At 42.0% G+C, this 19275-nt stretch overlaps 1 protein-coding gene across 8 annotated transcripts in view; it reads left to right on the forward strand.

Moving 5' to 3' along the window:
• The window catches only part of CCDC25 (coiled-coil domain containing 25), an 81930-nt gene that overhangs the window by 23276 nt on the left and 39379 nt on the right, over positions 1 to 19275 (forward strand). For 2 of the 8 annotated variants that reach the window (XM_082402897.1, XM_082402901.1), the window contains 4 exons: positions 81 to 184; positions 385 to 587; positions 9546 to 9591; positions 13659 to 15046. In XM_082402897.1, coding sequence (XP_082259023.1) covers positions 81 to 184; positions 385 to 587; positions 9546 to 9591; positions 13659 to 13688 — 383 coding nt within the window. In that variant the 3' untranslated portion in view covers positions 13689 to 15046. Of the gene's footprint in view, positions 1 to 80; positions 185 to 384; positions 588 to 9545; positions 9592 to 11831; positions 11956 to 12641; positions 13612 to 13658; positions 15047 to 19275 lie in introns of those variants that run through there. The other 6 variants (XM_082402895.1, XM_082402896.1, XM_082402894.1 and 3 more) reach the window with 5 other exon arrangements.

Below are 19275 nucleotides of genomic sequence, written 5' to 3' on the forward strand. Positions count from 1 at the left end.
ATGGTGACTTCATTGTGGGTGAGGGGACGCATTGCTCAGCGTCCTCCTGCCCGCATGTTGAGGACAGTCTCTCTTGGCAGGCTGCAAGATGAACAACGTCAACGTGGTCTATACCCCGTGGTCTAACCTGAAGAAAACGGCCGACATGGATGTGGGACAGATAGGCTTTCACAGGCAGAAGGACGTAAGTGTGAGCATCACAGGGTGGCAGAGCCCTGGCGCTGAGTGGGTGTCTGTCTCTGCTGTTGAGGGCTCAGCATGATGTCTCTTTCCTAAAGGGAATCAAGCTGGGTTGCTAAGCTGCTGGAAAGCCCTGCCCTGTCCTGGGGGGGGGGGAAAAAAACATAAAGATGCAGTATTTTTTTTCCCTCCATCTCCCTCAAGGTGAAAATTGTGACAGTAGAGAAGAAAGTGAATGAGATCCTGAACCGATTGGAAAAGACCAAAATGGAGCGGTTCCCAGACCTAGAGGCAGAGAAAGAATGCAGAGACCGCGAAGAGAGGAATGAGAAGAAAGCCCAGATTCAGGAAATGAAAAGGAAAGAAAAAGAAGAGATGAAAAAGAAGAGGGAGATGGACGAACTTAGGTATGTTGGAGCTAAGGCACTGACGTTGACCTTGGAGAGTCTTCACTGCTGATTTAATTAGGGATTAACCCTTAAGAATGGTACAGTTGGCCCTGTGTATCCACGGATCCAGTCAACCATGGATCAAAAATGTTTGGGGGTGGAAGAAATTCCAGAAAGGTCCAAAAAGCAACACTTGAATTTCCCTTGTGCTGACAACTATTGACATAGCATTTACCTTTATGACTATTTACATAGCATTTACAGTGTGTCAGATAAGTAATCTACAGATGATTTAAAGTATATGGGAGGATGTGTGTAGGTTATATGCAAATACTATGCCATTTTTATAAGGACTTGAGCATCTGCAGGTTTTGGTATCTGAGGGGGGTCCTGGAACCAATCCCCCATGGATTCCGAGGGACAAGAGTATTCTGGTATTCTGGTAGATGAAGGGACATATAACAAGCTCCAAGCCTTAAATGAGTTAGAATAAGGCATTTATGCTAATGTGTTGGTCAGATGAATTGCCCTTTTATAGGGGCAGGATATGAGAGTGTAGGAAATGAAATAGCTAATTTTAATCTTAGATAAACCATTACAGGTTATCTTTAGAGTTTGCTTTGTAAACATCTTCAGGGAAAGAAGAGATACTATATTGAGTGTTTTACATTAGCTATGGTATTTGAATGAAATTGTCTCAGCTCTAAAGGCCAGTGCTAGTAACTCTTAAAAGCTGTTTTTAAAACCTCTTTTTTATAGATTTCGAAAGTTTAAAGTAATTAATGTGGAGAGGCCTGCTCCAAAACACAGCATTTTTAAACAGTAAATAGTAGTTAAAACACGTCTTGGATCCTGAAATTCTAGTGTATGAGGCCATGAAAGTACTGATTATATTAGTTTTCTATTGTTACTATAACAAATTACCACAAATTTAGTGGCTTAAAATGACATAGATTTATCATCTTACAGTTCTTCATGTTAGAAGTTCAAAATAGTTCTCACTGGGCTAGAATCAAGGTGTCTGCGGGGCTGTGTTTCTTTCTGGAGCTCTAGGAGAGAATCTGTTTACCTTCCAGCTCCTAGAGGCCGCCCACACTCCTGGGCTTGTGACTCCTTGCTCATCTTCAAGGCCAGCAACAGTGCATCTCTCTGCCCCTTCATAGTCACAGCCCCCTCTCTGACCGCAGCCTTCTCTGCTTCTAAGGACTGATGTGATGACATTGGGCCCACCCAGATACCGCGTGATAATCTCCCCATCTAAGATCTTTTTTTTTTTTAATTCTCATTTTATTTTAAAATGATAAAAATGTATTCAGTTTTGTAAATTGAACATCAAACCTCTTTTAAATTAAATTTAAATAAGTGAATCGGACACAAATGGAGAGAAATCACAGGAACTCCGTTAACAGAAAGGGAATGAATTCTGGAATCTATTGATTTTTAGAAAAATAGTGCCGAGTAGTAGCTGGACAGCATCCCGGGCACTTTCATTTCAGCATCTTCCCAGAAGTCCTTGCAAATGTCATTTGTCTCAGTGCTCGCAGGCTCACAAGAACTTCTAGAGATGAACTACTTTTCTCTTCCTGCCTGTATTACACAATGAACCATTGTACTTTCATCATCTTACCTTATCCACTCTCTTTTTCCATTCCTCATTATTATTCACCAAGTCAGATTCCATGCCTTTTCAGAGACTGCCAAGTTATCAGCTCCATTCTCACTGTGTCAAGCAGTCTTCATGACAATTTATAGTCTTCTCCTCTTTATTACAGCTCTAAATTTACATAGGGTGAAGTCTAAAGAAGATATGAGCTTTGTTTTTTGTATAGTTTTATGTTTTTTGGGTTTTTTTAACCTCTTTATTGGAGTATAATTGCTTTACAATGGTGTGTTAGTTTCTGCTGTATAACAAAGTGAATCAGCTGTACGTATACATATACCCCCATATCTCCTCCCTCTTGCGTCTCGCTCCCTCGCACCCTCCCTATCCCACCCCTCCCCATCTAAGATCTTTAATTAAAGTCCCTTCTGCCATGTGAGGGAGCATATTCGCAGGTTCTGGAGATTAGGACGTAGGCATTTGGGTAAGACCATCATTCTGCCTACTATACTGACTCTCTATAGATGCATGGTACTATACCTGAAGGGGCCTCAGCTTTTCTTCGAGAAAGAAGGAAATTAATCCTGCCACTTCCAGTCACAGAAGTCCTAGATTTTTTTCCGCTATTTTCCATAGATTTCATTTGTGATAAGTATACCAAAAAACAAAAAGTTATTGATTCCTCTGGGAAGGGTATAGGATCAATGTGAGCTGTCTTGCCCTGTCCTGACCTAGTTTCCTTGGAATACCCTGGATTATTAGAAAGATCATTGGGCCAGAATGGAGGCTTTATGATCAAGCACTGGTATTTATTTGTTATCCATATGCACGCGTCCCTGTTGGGGGTTCTGCTAAAACAGGGTGAGTGACTTCATTTACAATACAGTATTCAAATGGAGAACTCCGGAAGTGTTACCCCAAGTTATAAGCTGCCAGCATGAGACAGACTGATGCAGAGATTTAAACGTTCAATTTGATGTAGAATTGTGAGTCCATTTTGTGTTGTGAGTGAAAGACAAATTACCAACACCATTACTTTTGAGAAATGTGTGGAATTTTGAGTGATACAGGATTTAGACTAGTTTATTCTTTTTGTTTTTAGTGTGGAGTGGAGAAAAAATTGAAAACATGCCTTTTTGTGCCTCTTAAAACTCTGCCGTAATGTTGTTTAGAGACATAATATTATATGCTAGAAATATAATGTCACTTAATTTACTTACAACATGTTTTTTTAGACTTGTAGGCTCTTTATTTTTTTATTTTTATTTTTTTAATATTTATTTATTTCGCTGCGTCGGATCTTAGTTGTGGCCCTCGGGATCTTTGTTGCAGCATGTGCGCTCTTAGCTGTGGCATGCATGTGGGATCTAGTTCCCCGACCAGGGATCCAACCCAGGCCCCCTGCACTGGGAGCGCAGCATCTTACCCACTGGACCGCCAGGGAAGTCCCTTACTCATAACATTCAATAAGAAAGATTAGCTAACATTTTTGGACACTTGTCATCTGCCCAACACTGTATTGTGCTTTACTGCATTATCTCATTTAATCCTAACAATAGCCATGTGAGGCAAATGTTTTTATCATCTGCATTTTGTAGAAGAGGAAACTGAGACTGAGGAGCAGTTAAGCAACTCGCTCAAAGGCACGTAGCTCGTCTCAGTCTGATTCTCAAGCTCACTCACACTGTTACCACTCTCTTCTGCCCTCTGTCCAGTCTATTCCGCAGCTTCTGTGAAACTCCAGCAAAAAGCTCTAAGCTTCGGACTTGTTCTATAACCTGTTTTTATACATTTGCAGTGCTAGCATCACTTTAATGTCTGTCTTTGACTCTTCCACCCGAGGGATCAAATGCTATGCCTACAAAATCTTCTCATTCTGAAGTCTTTCACTTGCCTTTCTGAAAAGGAAAATACCATTAAGTTTCACCAACAGTTGATTCTTTTGTTTGGACCATCTGGTAAGGAATGTCCAATTTAATTGCTGTGATAGCTGAAGGAAATTGACTTTCGAGTCTTCAGGGGATTCTACAGATAAACTGAGAAGATAGTCTCATCCTGGACACTATCCCCGGTGCTTCCAGATGATTTCAGGGAAGAAATCCTTAACAGCCTCACACCCAGAAGATATCCAGCTTCTTTCCAATTCTAAAGCCATTATTTAGACTCTAGACTCCTTTCTTCAACTTTCTGAACAGGAATGGCAGTAAGCTTTTCATTTCTAATTTCTACCAGGAGAAAAAAAATGGATGGAATTGTCATTGTATAGTCCAGGTTCTTTGAGCTCTAGTCAGGAGTATATCCATTAGCCTCGGGATCAGAACAGAACAAAGCCCACAACACAGAAGGCACCAACTTCCTTCTCAGATGAAAAGAGCAGGAAGCAGCCCCTGGAGACAGAACTCCATCTTGTTCTTGCAAATGAGTGCTTTACCCTTGTCCTCGGTGTGCAGAAATTCCAGTGATCTGATAATGTAGATAGGTCTACATAAAGATCATCCTTTTAGGTAGTTTTTTAAAGAAATATTTAGGTTGTTTGGGAGGACGCCAAAGTGTGGAGGCTAAATGGTAGCAGTATATTAACATCTTTTATTAACCATTTTATTCATTCACACAATAATGAAAAGTTCCCCTTATTTAGGCTTCACATATTAATTCTCACTTACCCATCTTGTTCGTTAGCTCTTTAGACAGCTTTTTAGCTCACACTTGCCCTGTCAGCCTAGGATCTCATGGGATTTTAGTTTAGAGAATCTTTGTGTAGGGTTAGGTGTAGGGAGGAAGCCTCACATGGCATGTTCTTTCCGTACCTGCTACGCTGTAAGCCATACATAGAGTAAGAGGATGTAGCAGAAGAGAGTCTACATAGGTTTTGAAAGTACAGGTGCTGTGGAAGAGTGTCCGTGTCTCCCTGCAGTGTGTCGTAGTTAGTTTCATCTCGGCAGTTGGATTCATGGTTACAGCCTGCTTACCTGCTGTGTTTATTTATTTTTTTAATACATCTTTATTGGAGTAAATTTGCTTCACAATGCTGTGCTAGTTTCTGTTGTACAGCAAAGTGAATCAGCTATATGTATACATATATCCCCATATCCCCTCCCGCTTGCGCCTCCCTCCCACCCTCCCTATCCCACCCCTCTAAGTCGTTGCAGAGCACCAAGCTGATCTCCCTGTGCTATGCATCTGCTTCCCACTAGCTATCTATTTTACATTTGGTAGTGTATATATGTCACTGCTACTCTCTCACTTCCTCCCAGCTTCCCCTTCCCTCCTGCGCCCTGCCCCCATATCCTCAAGTCCATTCTCTATGTCTGCATCTTTATTCCTGCCCTGCCACTAGGTTCATCAGTACCATTTTTTTTTTTTTAGATTCCATATATATGCGCTAGCATACGGTATTTGTTTTTCTTTTTCTGACTTAATTCACTCTACATGACCGACTCTGGGTCTGTCCACCTCACTACAAATAACTCAATTTCGTTTCTTTTTATGGCTGAGTAATATTCCATTGTATATATGTGCCACATCTTTATCCATTCATCTGTCGATGGACATTTAGGTTGCTTCCATGTCCTGGCTATTGTAAATAGTGCTGCAATGAATATTGTGGTATATGTCTCTTTTCGAATTATGGTTTTCTCAGGGTATAATCTTGTATTCACTTACTTGACTTTTGTCATACTGTAACAAACATTTATTAACATCAAAATCAAGCTCACCATGTGAACGTTGAAACCGGAAGAAATAAGCAAGTCAATAACAGATCAGAAAAGACCAAGGGTAGGGCCAAAGTTTACCTGAGATGGGGATATTTAAAAGTTGGGAGTCTCAGAGATCAGAATTGGAACCTGACGTTCAGGTGATTGAAGTCAGGAAAGTACAAGACCCAGGTAAGATGGCAAGTCACAGGTACGCATGTCGTACGTCTGAGAATTGGCATGAACTTGATTTGGGGGCAGAGATTACTTTAGCAAGGAGGTTAATGTGTGAAAGGTTATAGCTGATCAGTGGCAAAGCAGGAAATTCAAACTCAAGTCTGTAATTCTGAAGTCCACACTTCTACTGTTAGCTTGCTGCCTGTGAGGCAAAGAATGCCCAGGTTGGCAAGACCTGAGTCAAGGTGATTCAAAGGCAAATAAAAGAATGAAAAATTAGGTACATTAGAGAGTGACTTAAAAGGTTTTGTTTAGTCCAGAATTTCACGCTGTAAGTGCTAAGGAACCACTGTAGGTTTCCTGGGATATTAGGAAGAAGAAAACTTGTCGGAAGGGTTTATTGGCGACGTGTCAAGGAGGTAATGGTGAGACCAGTGATTGAAAGGATGGTATGGTCAGGTGTAGAAGTGGCTGCTTTCACTGTACCTCCTGTTGTTTCTCTCTCACGCACTACTGCTGCTGCCTTCCATAAATAATGCTGTGTTGTGCCATAGGTCTTTGTTTTAATGATAAACTCCTTCAAAGAGGCACTTCTGCATTCCTGTATCTCCTTGATTGTGACCCTGTGCTTTGCACATGCAGTGAGTGACTCGTCAGTACATTATGGATGAATAAGTAACTGAGATTAGCTTCCCTTGATACAGTGATGCTTGAGCTAAGATCCAAACTATTTGCTAGTTAAAAGGGCAGGGGCGGTGGAAAGAGTACCGGAAGCAGAAGGAACTGTCTGTGCAAAGACCACATCACAGGACTAAAAGCCGACCCAAACGTCTGGAGCAGCAGGGGTGAGGGAGCCCGGGGATCAAGGGCTAGTCCAGCAGGGCCTTGTTGGTCACGTGTGTCTTCAGGCTGAGGGTTTCGTGAGGTCACTGGAGAGTGTTAAGCCAGGGGTAGTGTGAAAAGGTTTGTGTTTTGGAAAGGTCCTGTGACTGACCTGATTGGAAAGGGCGCCAGGTAGGGGTGTGGCTAGGCCAGTAGCTGTCCACATGACAGAGTTAGTCGCTTGGGCTGTGGTGGTGATGTGGAGGTGGAGAGAACTGGACCAGTGAGAAATAGTTCCCTGGATAAAATTACAGGATTTGAAAATAGATTGGATTCAGAGGAGGGGCAGGGAAAAGAATGACTGCGGGGATTCTGGCTTGTGAAATGGAATGGATAGCGATGCTGTTCTTTGAGCTAGGAAATGCTGGAAAGGAACCAAACTGTTTTTGGTTGGGGGGAAGACCACGAGTTGTGTATGGACCTAGGAATCTGAAAGTATCTTTGAGGCATCCCCCGAAAAAGTCAGACAGGCAGTTGGATTAATGGGATGGAGCTCAGAGGAGGCGTGTGGCCTAAAGAAGGGTAATTTGTGTGTTGCTTTCATATGAGTGGGAATTCGGACCCTGTGGTTCCTGAACCTGGCTCGTAGATGCCCGCAGCTGGGCGCTTGAAGATATTTTAATCTTCACAGGTGATTTTAAGATACAGCTGGAAGTGAGGTTCTCTGCTCTTAACTACTTCTTTATCAGCATGGCTTTCTCTTTCTGCTCATGCAGCTTATTGATCCTATCTGTCCATTTATACCTTATCGATGCCACTGACTCTTACAAGCATGATTGCTGTCTCTCTCTGCGTGTCTCTCAGCTCATTGTCTCTGTCTGTGACAAGTCTCCTTCCCTCTGGTCCTCATTTTCCAGTTTCTACAGTTCATATTTACTTGTTTGTCCCGCCATCGCTTCAAGTGTGACATTGTCCTAAACCAAGTACATCTTCTTTGCAACATTTTCCCATTTCTCTCAGTTGTAACATTATTTCCTTCAGATCACCCATGCTAGAAACCTTGGTGCCATTGTTGATTCCTCTCAGATTTATCCCTTCTTATCAGCACAGCCGTTAACCCCTTGCGTTCATGCCCTCGAGGTGGGATATTGCGGTGGACTGGAGCACGATGGCCTGAGTATAAGCTTGGGAGTCAGATCTGGGTTCAAAACCTCTCTCCCCACTTCTTCGCTGTGACACCTTGGACAGCTTCTGTAACTCCTGTGTGTACAGTGGGCCTGCTGCTATCCCTTGCCTTATGAGGTGGTTGTGGGGATGAGCAGTAATTTATGAAGCACATAGTACAGGTCCTAGCAAGTAAAGGGTCCTTGGTAAATGGTAAGTACCGTTGTCATTAACTGGTCTCCTTGCCTTAATTGCCCTTCTCCCTCTCTTCTCTCTGCTACAGATTACTCTATTTTTTTAAATTTATGTTTTAAAAATATATTTATTTATTTATTTGGTTGCACCGGGTCTTAGTTGTGGCAGGCAGACTACTTAGTTGCGGCAGGTGGGCTCCTTAGTTGCGGCACACGAGCTCCTTAGTTGCGGCTCACGGGCTCCTTAGTTGTGGCTCTCCGGCTCCTTAGTTGTGGCTTGCCGGCTCCTCAGTGGTAGCTCGCCGGCTCCTTAGTTGTGGCATGCAAACTCTTAGCTGCGGCATGCATGTGGGATCTAGTTCCCTGACCAGGGGTCGAACCCGGGCCCCCTGCATTGGGGGTGCGGAGTCTTAACCACTGCACCACCAGGGAAGTCCCCGGATTACACTTTTTAAAACACTGGTATTACGTGGTCTTAACTTTCCTTTGTCTCTTTATGTATTTTTACTAGAACTTTTTATGTAGCCACTACTGAATAGGTCTTATTTCCTTTCCTGATAAGCTTTTTGGGGTTAGGCTTTGTCTTATTCATCATTTTCTCGTTTCTTCCCATTCCGTTTTCTCCCCAGGCTTAGCGCAGGGTCTTATACATCATGGATATTTAATAAATACTTGTCGAGTCTCATCTCTTCACTCCACCGTGTACTGCGGCTTCCTGCTGGTCACACTGCTGTGACTCACAGGGTTAGGACAAGGTAACTTAGCCCCACACATCCGGCCTGATTTCCCACTACTTTGCTTTCAGACTCCACTTGAGTTGGTTTGAAATGTCATTGTAAGTACCATCTCTTTGCCTTTGCTCATGCCGATCTCTGCATCTGCCCTCCTCAGTCATCCTCCCTACTTGTCAGGCTCAGTTTGGGTTACACGTCACCTGAGAAGAGTACGCCGACAGTCCTTTCCATACTAATGTGTTTCTTCTTTTGAATTCCTGTAGATCTATAGTCTGAACAGTGTACTTCAGCTCTGAATCATGTCTGCTCTTGACTATAAATGAAGTTCCTCATCTGAATAATGCCACCACCTCACTGTTATTGTGGAAGTGACATGATATGAGTGAGCAAGCGTGTTTGTAAACTATAAAGTGTAGTGCACATGTTATTTATTGTAAGAGATATTTATCCTTTATATGTTGCAATCTCCTTGAGCTCAGCAGGGATTATGTTTTCTTCGAAAGGCCCTCAGCATTGCTAGATACCTGGTAAAGGTTCATGAGATACTTGGCAGCCAAATAACCTTACTTTAAATGTGTCTTTTCTTCTAGGAGCTACTCGTCACTAATGAAAGTTGAGAATATGTCTTCAAATCAGGTATGTTCAAGTTCTTTGCTCTAATGTTGTGCCTTGAAATTATTCACTAAGTTTTTAATGACTGAGTTTCTGGCCAGTGTTGGTTCACATGTCGCAGATGGCTTGACGTGGTTTGGCAACAGTCCTACACTCAGGTGGATTGTATTAGACATTGACCCACCCCCCCTTCCCTGCGGACTTTGTCTTGTGTTTGTTTTTAAGTAGGTCACCTCGTGGAAAGAGATTGTTACACCTTGTCTGTTGTGAAGTGCAGGTCTGTTAGTATTTATAGGACTTTCCGATTCCCCATTCCCCTCTTTTCCAGTTGCAGGCATGCAAAAGTGCCTTTATCTATTACTGTTCTATGTTAATGTGACCGTAGATTCTATATTGTAATTGAGCGAGGACAAAATTATCACCTTCAGTTAAATGAAACAAAAGATCTTATTTGTAGACTAAACAGCAGCATTGGTTGTCTTCATGTTCCTCAGGACCTACGGTAAAGGGGAACGGTGATCCACGTTATAGCGCGGAAAGGATCGTCTTAGCATCAGCACTTGGTTATTTGATTGGAACTGTGGCAGGGACTTAGTGTCCACAAGTGCTGTCTTTCCCAAAATTTATTTTGAAGTGTCTGGAGATAGTACAATTTAGCTATTATTAAACAGTCTTTGCGGAAAATTGAAATTAGGTGGATATATTTGCTATGTTGAATGTTTATAGTATAGTGTATGATGCTTTAGATCTGTGTTGTCCAGTGCACTGGGCACTCATTGCTTGTGGCTATTTAAATTACATTTAATTTGATTTAATTTAAAAATTCAGTTTCTCAGTCACACTAGCCATGTGTGGCTAGTGGCTATGATATTGGACAGTGTAGAAATAGAACATTTCCGTCACAGCAAAAAATACTATTAAACAAAACTGCTCTAGATGCTTGGAAATAACAGAATTTAAGGTCCCTTAAGGGTCACCTAGCCAAACCCCATATTCAGTGCATGAATTATAATTGTTAATAGGATTTTACACCTTGTTCATATCTATATGTCCTTCTAAAAATGGATAAGAACAATATTTTTACTCCTGTCTCTTTGAAAAACTAAATTTATGAGGCTCCTTTATGAGTCAGAAACGTATCTTCATAATTTATTCCTGAAAAATTCCAGAGTAGCATTATGTAATTAAATAGAACCTTGAATTTGAAGTTTAGACACTTAAATTGTCGTTTACTGATTGGATAAGACTAATAAAGTTATTTAACCTCTCAGAAGGAGTATTTATCAGCAATAAAAGGAGACATATTACTTCCTGAGGCTGTTCTGAAATTTAAACAAGGTCATGTGTGTGAAAGTTCTTCTTTGACTTAGACACTCAGTATAAACGGTCATTACTATTTCTTATCCTTCTAGTCCTTAGTTGTTATTTACACACAGAGTATCAGTGTCAAAAGAGGAGATGTATTTAATCCCTTCTGGAAACTATTCTTAGAAAACAGTTTTAACAGTTGAGCAGAAGTCTTTAACATAACCCAAATCTAATGTCTTTGTTGTGATTGTTGTTGCTATTGAAGTTTCCTGTTATTTAGAGACAACTTTTCAGCAGAAATCTGGCATGTATATTATGTTATGACCTTAGGCATTTTCATCATAGATTTTCAAATTTTGAATGTTGTTTTGGAATTAAGAAATAAACGCGCGCGCGCGCACACACACACACAAACACACACACACACACACACACACGAATATACATATGTATACAAACACCAGCATATAGCTACGGATGTTAAAAGTTCCAGGATTAGGAAGTCAGATTTGTAGACCAAAGGATTATTAACCCTTCTGCCTTTCCTCTCTCCCCCATTGCTGCAACCTCTGTTCCTGAGGCCCAGGTTGGAATCGGGTTCAAATTTCTGAGGAAGTTTTGCATTAGGTGTTTCCATTCTCTCTCACACAGTGGTAGGACTCACACAGCTTTTCCCCATACATCGAAAGAATGGGCTTTCATTCTCCTTGTAACCGTCTTCTGTTAAGGGGACGCAGACCTTTTTTTGATCCACTTTGGCAGCATGATCAGTTGATTTTCAGTCAAAGGCTGGTGTTTACATAAGATATGACTTAATTTTTAATTTAGCTTATATAAGCTCATCAGGAAAAATATTAGTCTTCCGCTCTGAGGTTGGTTTTAATTTTGAGTTTTTGCTCTCCTGTGTAGAATAATTCTCTTCAATCTATAATTTCTTTCTAATCTTTCTAAATTAGGCATCAGGAACCATCAGCAGTTACTTTTGACATTTTATTTGCTTATCACTTTTTAAGTGGATGACAAGAAACCTATTTTGCTACGCTGAAAAACATATTGGCTCTTTTTTTTTTTTAAAGATGAGTGTTTTATTTATTTTTTTTAAAATAAATAAATTTATTTATTTATTTATTTATTTATTTTTGGCTGTGTTGGGTCTTCATTTCTGTGCAAGGGCTTTCTCCAGTTGCGGCGAGCGGGGGCCATTCTTCATCACGGTGCGCGGCCTCTCACTGTCGCGGCCTCTCTTGTTGCGGAGCACAGGCTCCAGACGCACAGGCTCAGCAGTTGTGGCTCACAGGCTTAGTTGCTCCGCGGCATGTGGGATCTTCCCAGACCAGGGCTCGAACCCGTGTCCCCTGCATTGGCAGGCGGGTTCTTAACCACTGCGCCACCAGGGAAGCCCAACATATTGACTCTTAAAGGGAATCTAAAATACAAAAATTGTCCAAATCAAGTCTTGGATCACAGCTATATATTTCAAAGTTACTTTAATCCCAAAACACAGATCCCCAGACACATGGGAGCTCTGCAGATCTAACGCACAGCCTTTATAGGGAGTAATTCACTTGGATTGGCCCTGAGCCACATTATCTTAGTGAGTTTTGGGGACACAAACACCCTCAGTGTTTGGCATCTAAAGCTGACCTTCAGAGTTGCAGGCTGACTCTTTCAACATCCCTAATGCTGTTATTTCAGTTTAGAACTTGCGGGCAGTCAGAGTTCTGGTGCGTGGATAGACTACAAACATTAGTTTTCTTTTTGTACAGTTATCCAAGGCATTTTTACTGTGGCCTCAGTTTGTTGTGCTAATTGAAGAGAAGCACAGAGACGCCTGCTGAATGAAACTAGAGATCAAACCAGACTTCACAGAAATCACTGTTTTCTACCTGTTCCTCCTATTTCCCTGCCCATCTTTAATACGAGTTATTAAGGAGAAAAGCATATAGCATACCTATAAGCGTAAGTCCTCTCCCTCTCTAACAAGTCAGGTACATAAGCAGCGGGAAAGAGAGAGAAGTCAAAACAGTGTTGTGTTCAAGTTATGACATTTTCAAGCAGATGTCCCAGAACTCACATTATTAGTGAATGTTGGCATCCAGAGCAGTTTTCTTAGGATGTGCAGTAGCTCAGAAAGGAGTTTGGGGCTCTACTTTTGTACTTGATCTTCAGGACTTGTTTACACTGTATACCACCATCATGTAAGATTTTTTTCACCAAAAGCTTGGCAAGCCAGCTAACTTGATAACTAGCCTGTAGTTTCCTGGTGACTTTTTCAGTTAAAAAAAAAAAAAAGAAAAGAAGCCATCTTGTGAAGTAACAAATACGTGATAACCCTGAGGCTCAAAGTAATGGAATTTAGGTCAAAAATATTTTTGCATATTTGCAGCTTTGTTGGCATTAAAACATTGAGGCAGTATTTATTTGGTTTCATTTTATGGTATATTTGTTGAAGGAAGAGTTACACTTTCTTTCGGTCACTCTTGCTACATCCTATACTAAGTCACTGGGCCTTACTTCATAATTTGGGAATCATTGGTCTCTTATTGCTGGGCAATCCAGGCCATGTAATGACACCTTAGAGAATATAGCCGCTAATCTAGCTATTCTAAACAACTAGCAATTAAAGACAGAGAAGAAATCAGTGAATTTAATTATTTTACTTTTTACTCTGAATTCTGCAGTTCGGCATAAGGAGGCTTGTTACTTAATACTAACTGTAAATTTTTTAAATCAAGTTATTTATTTCGAAGGCTTTTATGGTTTCACTGTTTTGTTTCCTACAGGACGGCAATGATTCAGATGAATTCATGTGAATGGAGAAAAAGACCTTTTAAAGATGTGAATTTAGGGACAGTTGCAGAAGTTTTGATTTCATCTGTGTTCTGAGTCATAAACAACAACCAACCAAAATAATATTCTACAAATATTACCAACTTTGGAGTTAAAAAAAATTGTTCCCTTTTCTGCTCTCAGAAAAGGAGCAGATAAATACACACCACACACACACACACACACACACACACACACACACACACACACACACACACACACACACACAATATAGTTGGACTTGAAGACAGCATATAACTTTAGGAAAGTGAAAATGTTTTTGCCAGAGCATGTCCTGGTACCTCATGAAGGTTGGCTGCCCTTGTTCTTGGAATGTTCCCCTCACCCTTGATTTCCTGATTAGGAAAAAAAAAAAGCATGGGTTTTGAAGGTGATAGTGATATTTTCAGAAGGTTGCTGGCTTCAATGGTCATGTCCCATTGTGCCATCTGAGTCTGTTAGCAGAGCTGCCCTCAGCTCTCAGCTTGTCCAAGCTTCCATGTGCTACATCCTTCCTTTTCCCATTGAGAGCCTCCATCCAGGTACCATCAGACTTAAATAAATAGTCGGTGTTAATCAAGGTTGGGCCTTATGGCGGTTTTTACCTGAGCACCAAGTAACCCCAGCTGCGTATATTAAACTCCAGGCTCCAGAGTCATTTCTCAGCACTGAGGGGAGAAATAGGAAGGGATGCTCTGTGAATCATTTTGAAGATGTAGCATAAAGCACAAGTCTACTTGGCAGTTATGGTTTTAGAAAGAATTAAGCATTTCACTAACCAGCCAAGTAGTTTATTTACCTTGAAATAATATTTATTTTGAGTTAGAACCCCAGAGTTGAGATTTCTCAATTGTAGACTCAGTAACTTAATATGTAGCAGTCCTACCCATCTGCACCACCTACCCTCCAGGATAATTCTGAATAGAAGATATATTGTTATTACAGCCTGCAAGGCAACCCGTGTGGCAAGAGACAAGACAAGACAATGAAAGGGGAAGGCACAAAGCCTGCAGATCAGAAGGCATGCAGATGCACATTTTAACCACACGCAGAGTCTGCAGCTGTATTCTAACCCAGCAAAAATATGTCCTCCAACAGATATTCCACCTGTAACAGCACTTTGGAGTGGCGGGTAAAACCACAAGACTTCAGGGTTTCTGTTTATCCCAAGTTGGTGTATGGGGTTGAACTGGAAGATTTCCTGAGACATAACTCGGCCAAATTGTGAGAAGGGGTGTGGGAGATGACTCCAGAAATTTGTGATTGTGTGTGTATATATGTCCAGTCATTTTCAGCCTGGAGTTGTGAGTTGGAAATGTAATAATAAAGACTCATTTTTTTATTTGGGAGGACACTGATATATAAATTCTTAGAATTAGCTTGTTATTTCCTTCCCCAAACTAGTTTTGAGGGTGATCGGGCTGTGAAAACCTCATCTATTATATAGGCTTAAACTGGCAGGTTCTATGGGGTAATCTTCCCGCCTCACTGATAAATGTGTCTCTCCCCCAGATGCCCACTGGGTCAGAGTGGATGACCTTTCTCAGACACACTCTGGATTGAGTGTAAATTAGTAACCGTGCTTCTTCAATCAGGTGGCCCTCCTGCCTGGTTACTGTAGGCAAACTGCTGCGAATGTCTAAAATGGGGAGACTTTGCTTCTAACATCGCCTTTGTCACCTCAGCTCTCTGCTGCTTAAGAAGGACTCCTCTCTACCGCACATTATAACATATACAATACAGGGAGAGCTTTTGAAGAATACATCTATTTTTACTTTAGTGTGGGAGATCCTGGGGTCCACATCGTACACACGTCCTCTCAGCTGACACTGGTTTCAAATGTCAAGGCCTCTCTTCTGAATCCCCGGCGCTCAAACCTTTCTAGCCGCTCTGTGGTGGTCTCCTCCTACCTCTGCCTGTGCGATGGGTAGGTTTTTTTCCCCAGCTCCCGCGGTCCCAGAGGAAGCATCGTCCTTTTCTTTTGAGGACATTGGTTCAGTGCCAACAGGTCAAACTGTCGGCACTGAAGTCATCTCATTTCTTGCTATTGGCATGTTTCCTCAGCTTTCTGTAGGAAAATTCCAAATTGTTGGCAGTTTTATGAGCTGTGTCCTTGATCAAATCATGCATAAAGAGGATTTCTCTTTCCAGCTCTGCCTTCGGTTTCCCCACTCTGATCTGCATGCAGGTGAGGTTCACATTATCATTTAATTTACTTCACAAACTCTGTTGTATTCCTGTAGCTTGAGAATTTATTTCTTATCCACCTTTGTTGACGTAGGGTCATGATCTTTGGGCAAGGGAAGTTTGTCACAGTGCTTGTGGTGGAACAGACTAGGATGTTTACCAAAATACGGATGGTTTTGACCTTAGCAAAGTAGGCACTAAGCTGTAGTTGAACCCCTTCAGTATCTCTTTGTTGTGCTGTTTTTAACATTTTCTGAAGCCCAGATTTTGGTGAACCTTTTAACTCTTCAGTGCCAGTGGTTTCCCCCACTTGGGAAGGAAGGTATGAGCCACACATACAGCAAGATTAGAGAAGGAGAGTTCAGCTCTAGCCTCTTGTTTAAGAGCGAAGCTCCTCTTCCCACATTTGCATCCGTCAGAGACGGGAAGCTCTTGTCTTCCAAGCTGGAACAGGTTATGGGAAAAACTGAGCAGGATGGAGAAATGGAACACTTTCCAGTTTTTCCCGAGCTGTGGTATTGAAGCCGCTTTTCTCTGATTTGAAGTACAGCATTGTGAATAATGAATCCCACACTCAGAATGATCATAGTAGAGTGGGCAACCTTTGGATTTTAAAGTAGACTGTGAAAATATCCAGCTGTACTCAAAAGTGTAAAATTAGAAACTTAAATTCCAAGCTAAATGTCCGTCTTGACCCATCTGACTCCAGCAAGTATGTGACAGCTGGGAAATGAGGACAGCACGGCTGGTGCTTCAGCAGGCTCACGTTCAAGTTGGACTTCGTGAGAGCTCTTCTCTGCCAGGGGCACGTGGGCCCAGCACAGGGCAAGAGACTCGGGTGCGTTATATCATTTCACAGACGACATGGATGGTGCCAGCCACGTATTCATCATGTTCTGGATGAATGATACGTAAAGTAGAATAAAAGCGGATAGTTTGAGAGGAACCAAGTGTGTGTGTGCGATTTCACTTTTACTTTTCTCCTCCATGACACAGTCTCACTGATGGGATGTGTAGTTATTTTAGGCAAGTAGGAAGAAGGAGGTTCTTGGCTACCTGAGATGATGCCCTTCGAACAGTCAGTTTTGCCCTTTAGCAGGAAGAAGAGAGCAAATTAAAGGGAAGATGCCCCAAGAATTCCAGGAAGAGAACTGAAGAACTCGGAGCCTGAGGGCCGTGATCTTTGAGCCCTAGAATTTGATGTCTACAACTCATTCCCCGCCCCCCTAGAGTTCCTAGGGGTCTGCCTGAGACCCTGACCCTGGAATGAGGTGCAAAACATGCAGACTTGCTGGAATGGTATCACTGATGAATGTCGTATCTCTGGGCCAGTGTTCTGTTTATACAGTCACCCCTTCTGTGGCAGTGCTTATTCTAACGTTACCCAGTGTGTTGGCAGGAGGTATCAGGATAGAAGGAACCACAGAAACAGTCAGGCTTCGCTCCCAGCTATAAAAAGCATGTTTGACTTCTTAAATGTTTATTAGAGGATGCTGGGTTCTGTTTGTCACTAGTCAAGGCAATACCTGCGCCCTTTTGATTTTAACTGCCTTAGCTACTTGACTCCTGGGGTTTAAGGTTTTGAGTAAATCAACCTATCTGGGGAATGTAGGTTGAAACCAGACTTTTCATATAGAAAAATGTAGAGATCCGTGTATATTCTTGGTGGACTCAGGAGTACACTGAAAATACAAATAGCTATCTAACGCCATGTGTTAACCATGGCTTACCATTAGAATATACGTACCTTCATTTTCTCACAATTGATTGCTTTGTTTTGTCTTGCTGATTTCATGGTGTCAATTATTGGAGGAACTCCAAGCTCTCCACCTTAGTGGTTATGACTGCAGTTCTGTACTGTGCCAGATGAAATAAGAAACAGGTCTCTGTGTTGGCATGCGCCAGTGGGCTCTGACTAGGCATTTTCTGCTTCTGTTGACAGCCAAGGAACAGAGGCCAGGGGAAATGAACGCTCACCCTAGAATCCATGTAGCTTTTGCTAGTTCCCAGCCCTGGTGAGTGGGAGTCAGTGTTAAAGGCTAAAATAAAAAGGAATTCTCCAAAGTCAGTATTGTTTTTCAATCCCACATCAACCCCATCCTGTAACCACTGCATTAAAGATATAAGATTAATGGCCTGACATTTCACATCCTGCCTAGATGGAGGCTTAGCTGCCTGCGTTCTTGCTGGTATTTTGGTTTCTGCCTCAGCAGTTTGCCTTGTAGAGAGAAGGTCAACATTTGCTTATGATTTCTGGGATATGCTTATGAGAACGGGATCTTCCAGGTGTTGAGGGCTATTCTGTGGCTCTTGAACTGTTTTAGCTCTTAGTCAGATTCAGGGTCAACAGGTTAAAATTGCAGATTGAGAAATGTAAAGAGAAAAATACAGTTCGAGGCAATGGCCTTTTATCCGTCTCAGCCTTGCCAGAATTATCTTCAGTTGTGAAGCCCCTCGCTTCGTTATAATAATCCCTTCAAAACTCTGAAATTTTTGTTCTTTGGTTAATGTACTCTGCACCCAATGAGGCTTACATAACTTATTTCCAAACTAGAATTGCTTTAAGAAGAGTCTTAGGAAAAGGATGGAAGGTCTGAAATAGTCAAGGCTTAAATTTAGTCACAGGAAAAGCTGTACTGGTGCCTATGGTTGGAAAATGTTTACTTTTTCAATAAGAAGGGAGAGGGCAACCTGTGTTCCTGCCCGCCTCCCGCCCCTCGGCGATGCCCCTCGAGGTCCTGCTCCTGCCGTGGCGGAAAGCGTTCCGCTGCCATGTTTAAGTCCAGTGATCGATTAGGGCTTTATTGTCGTTAAGACCTTGGTGAACAGGACAATACACTGATTACCAGGACTTTTTTTCTCCCTCACATCTGTCCAGACAACTGCTCGTATATCAGGGATTAAAGAGGATAAAGGAAACACACAAACCTTCCCTCACTCCAGCATGTCGACTCCTCCCTCCAAGCACCAGTGAACTCCGCTGGATCTCCGGGGATTCTGAGTTGGGAAGAATGTTTAAAATATTTCCCTTTATATGATTAGAAATTCAGCGTTTAAAAGGTAGAAAAGGGCACAGGTATTTTAGGGCAGTGAAACTACTCTGGATGATACTCTGATGGTGGATACATGTCATTATACGTTTGTCCAAACTCATAGAATGTCCAACACCTAGTGAACCCAACTGCAAACTGTGGACTCTGGGTGATAATGACGCGTCATGTAGGTTCATCAGCTGTAATGGACGTACCATTCGTGAGGGATGTTGATGGTGGGGAGGCTGTGTGCATGTGAGGGGGACAGGGGGTACGTGGGAACTCTCTGTACCTTCCACTCAATTTTGCAGTGAACCTAACAGTGTTCTAAAAAATCTACTTAAAAGAAAAT

Source organism: Balaenoptera borealis (assembly GCF_965194805.1).
Source record: "Balaenoptera borealis genome assembly, chromosome: 8".
Lineage (NCBI taxonomy): Eukaryota > Metazoa > Chordata > Mammalia > Artiodactyla > Balaenopteridae > Balaenoptera > Balaenoptera borealis.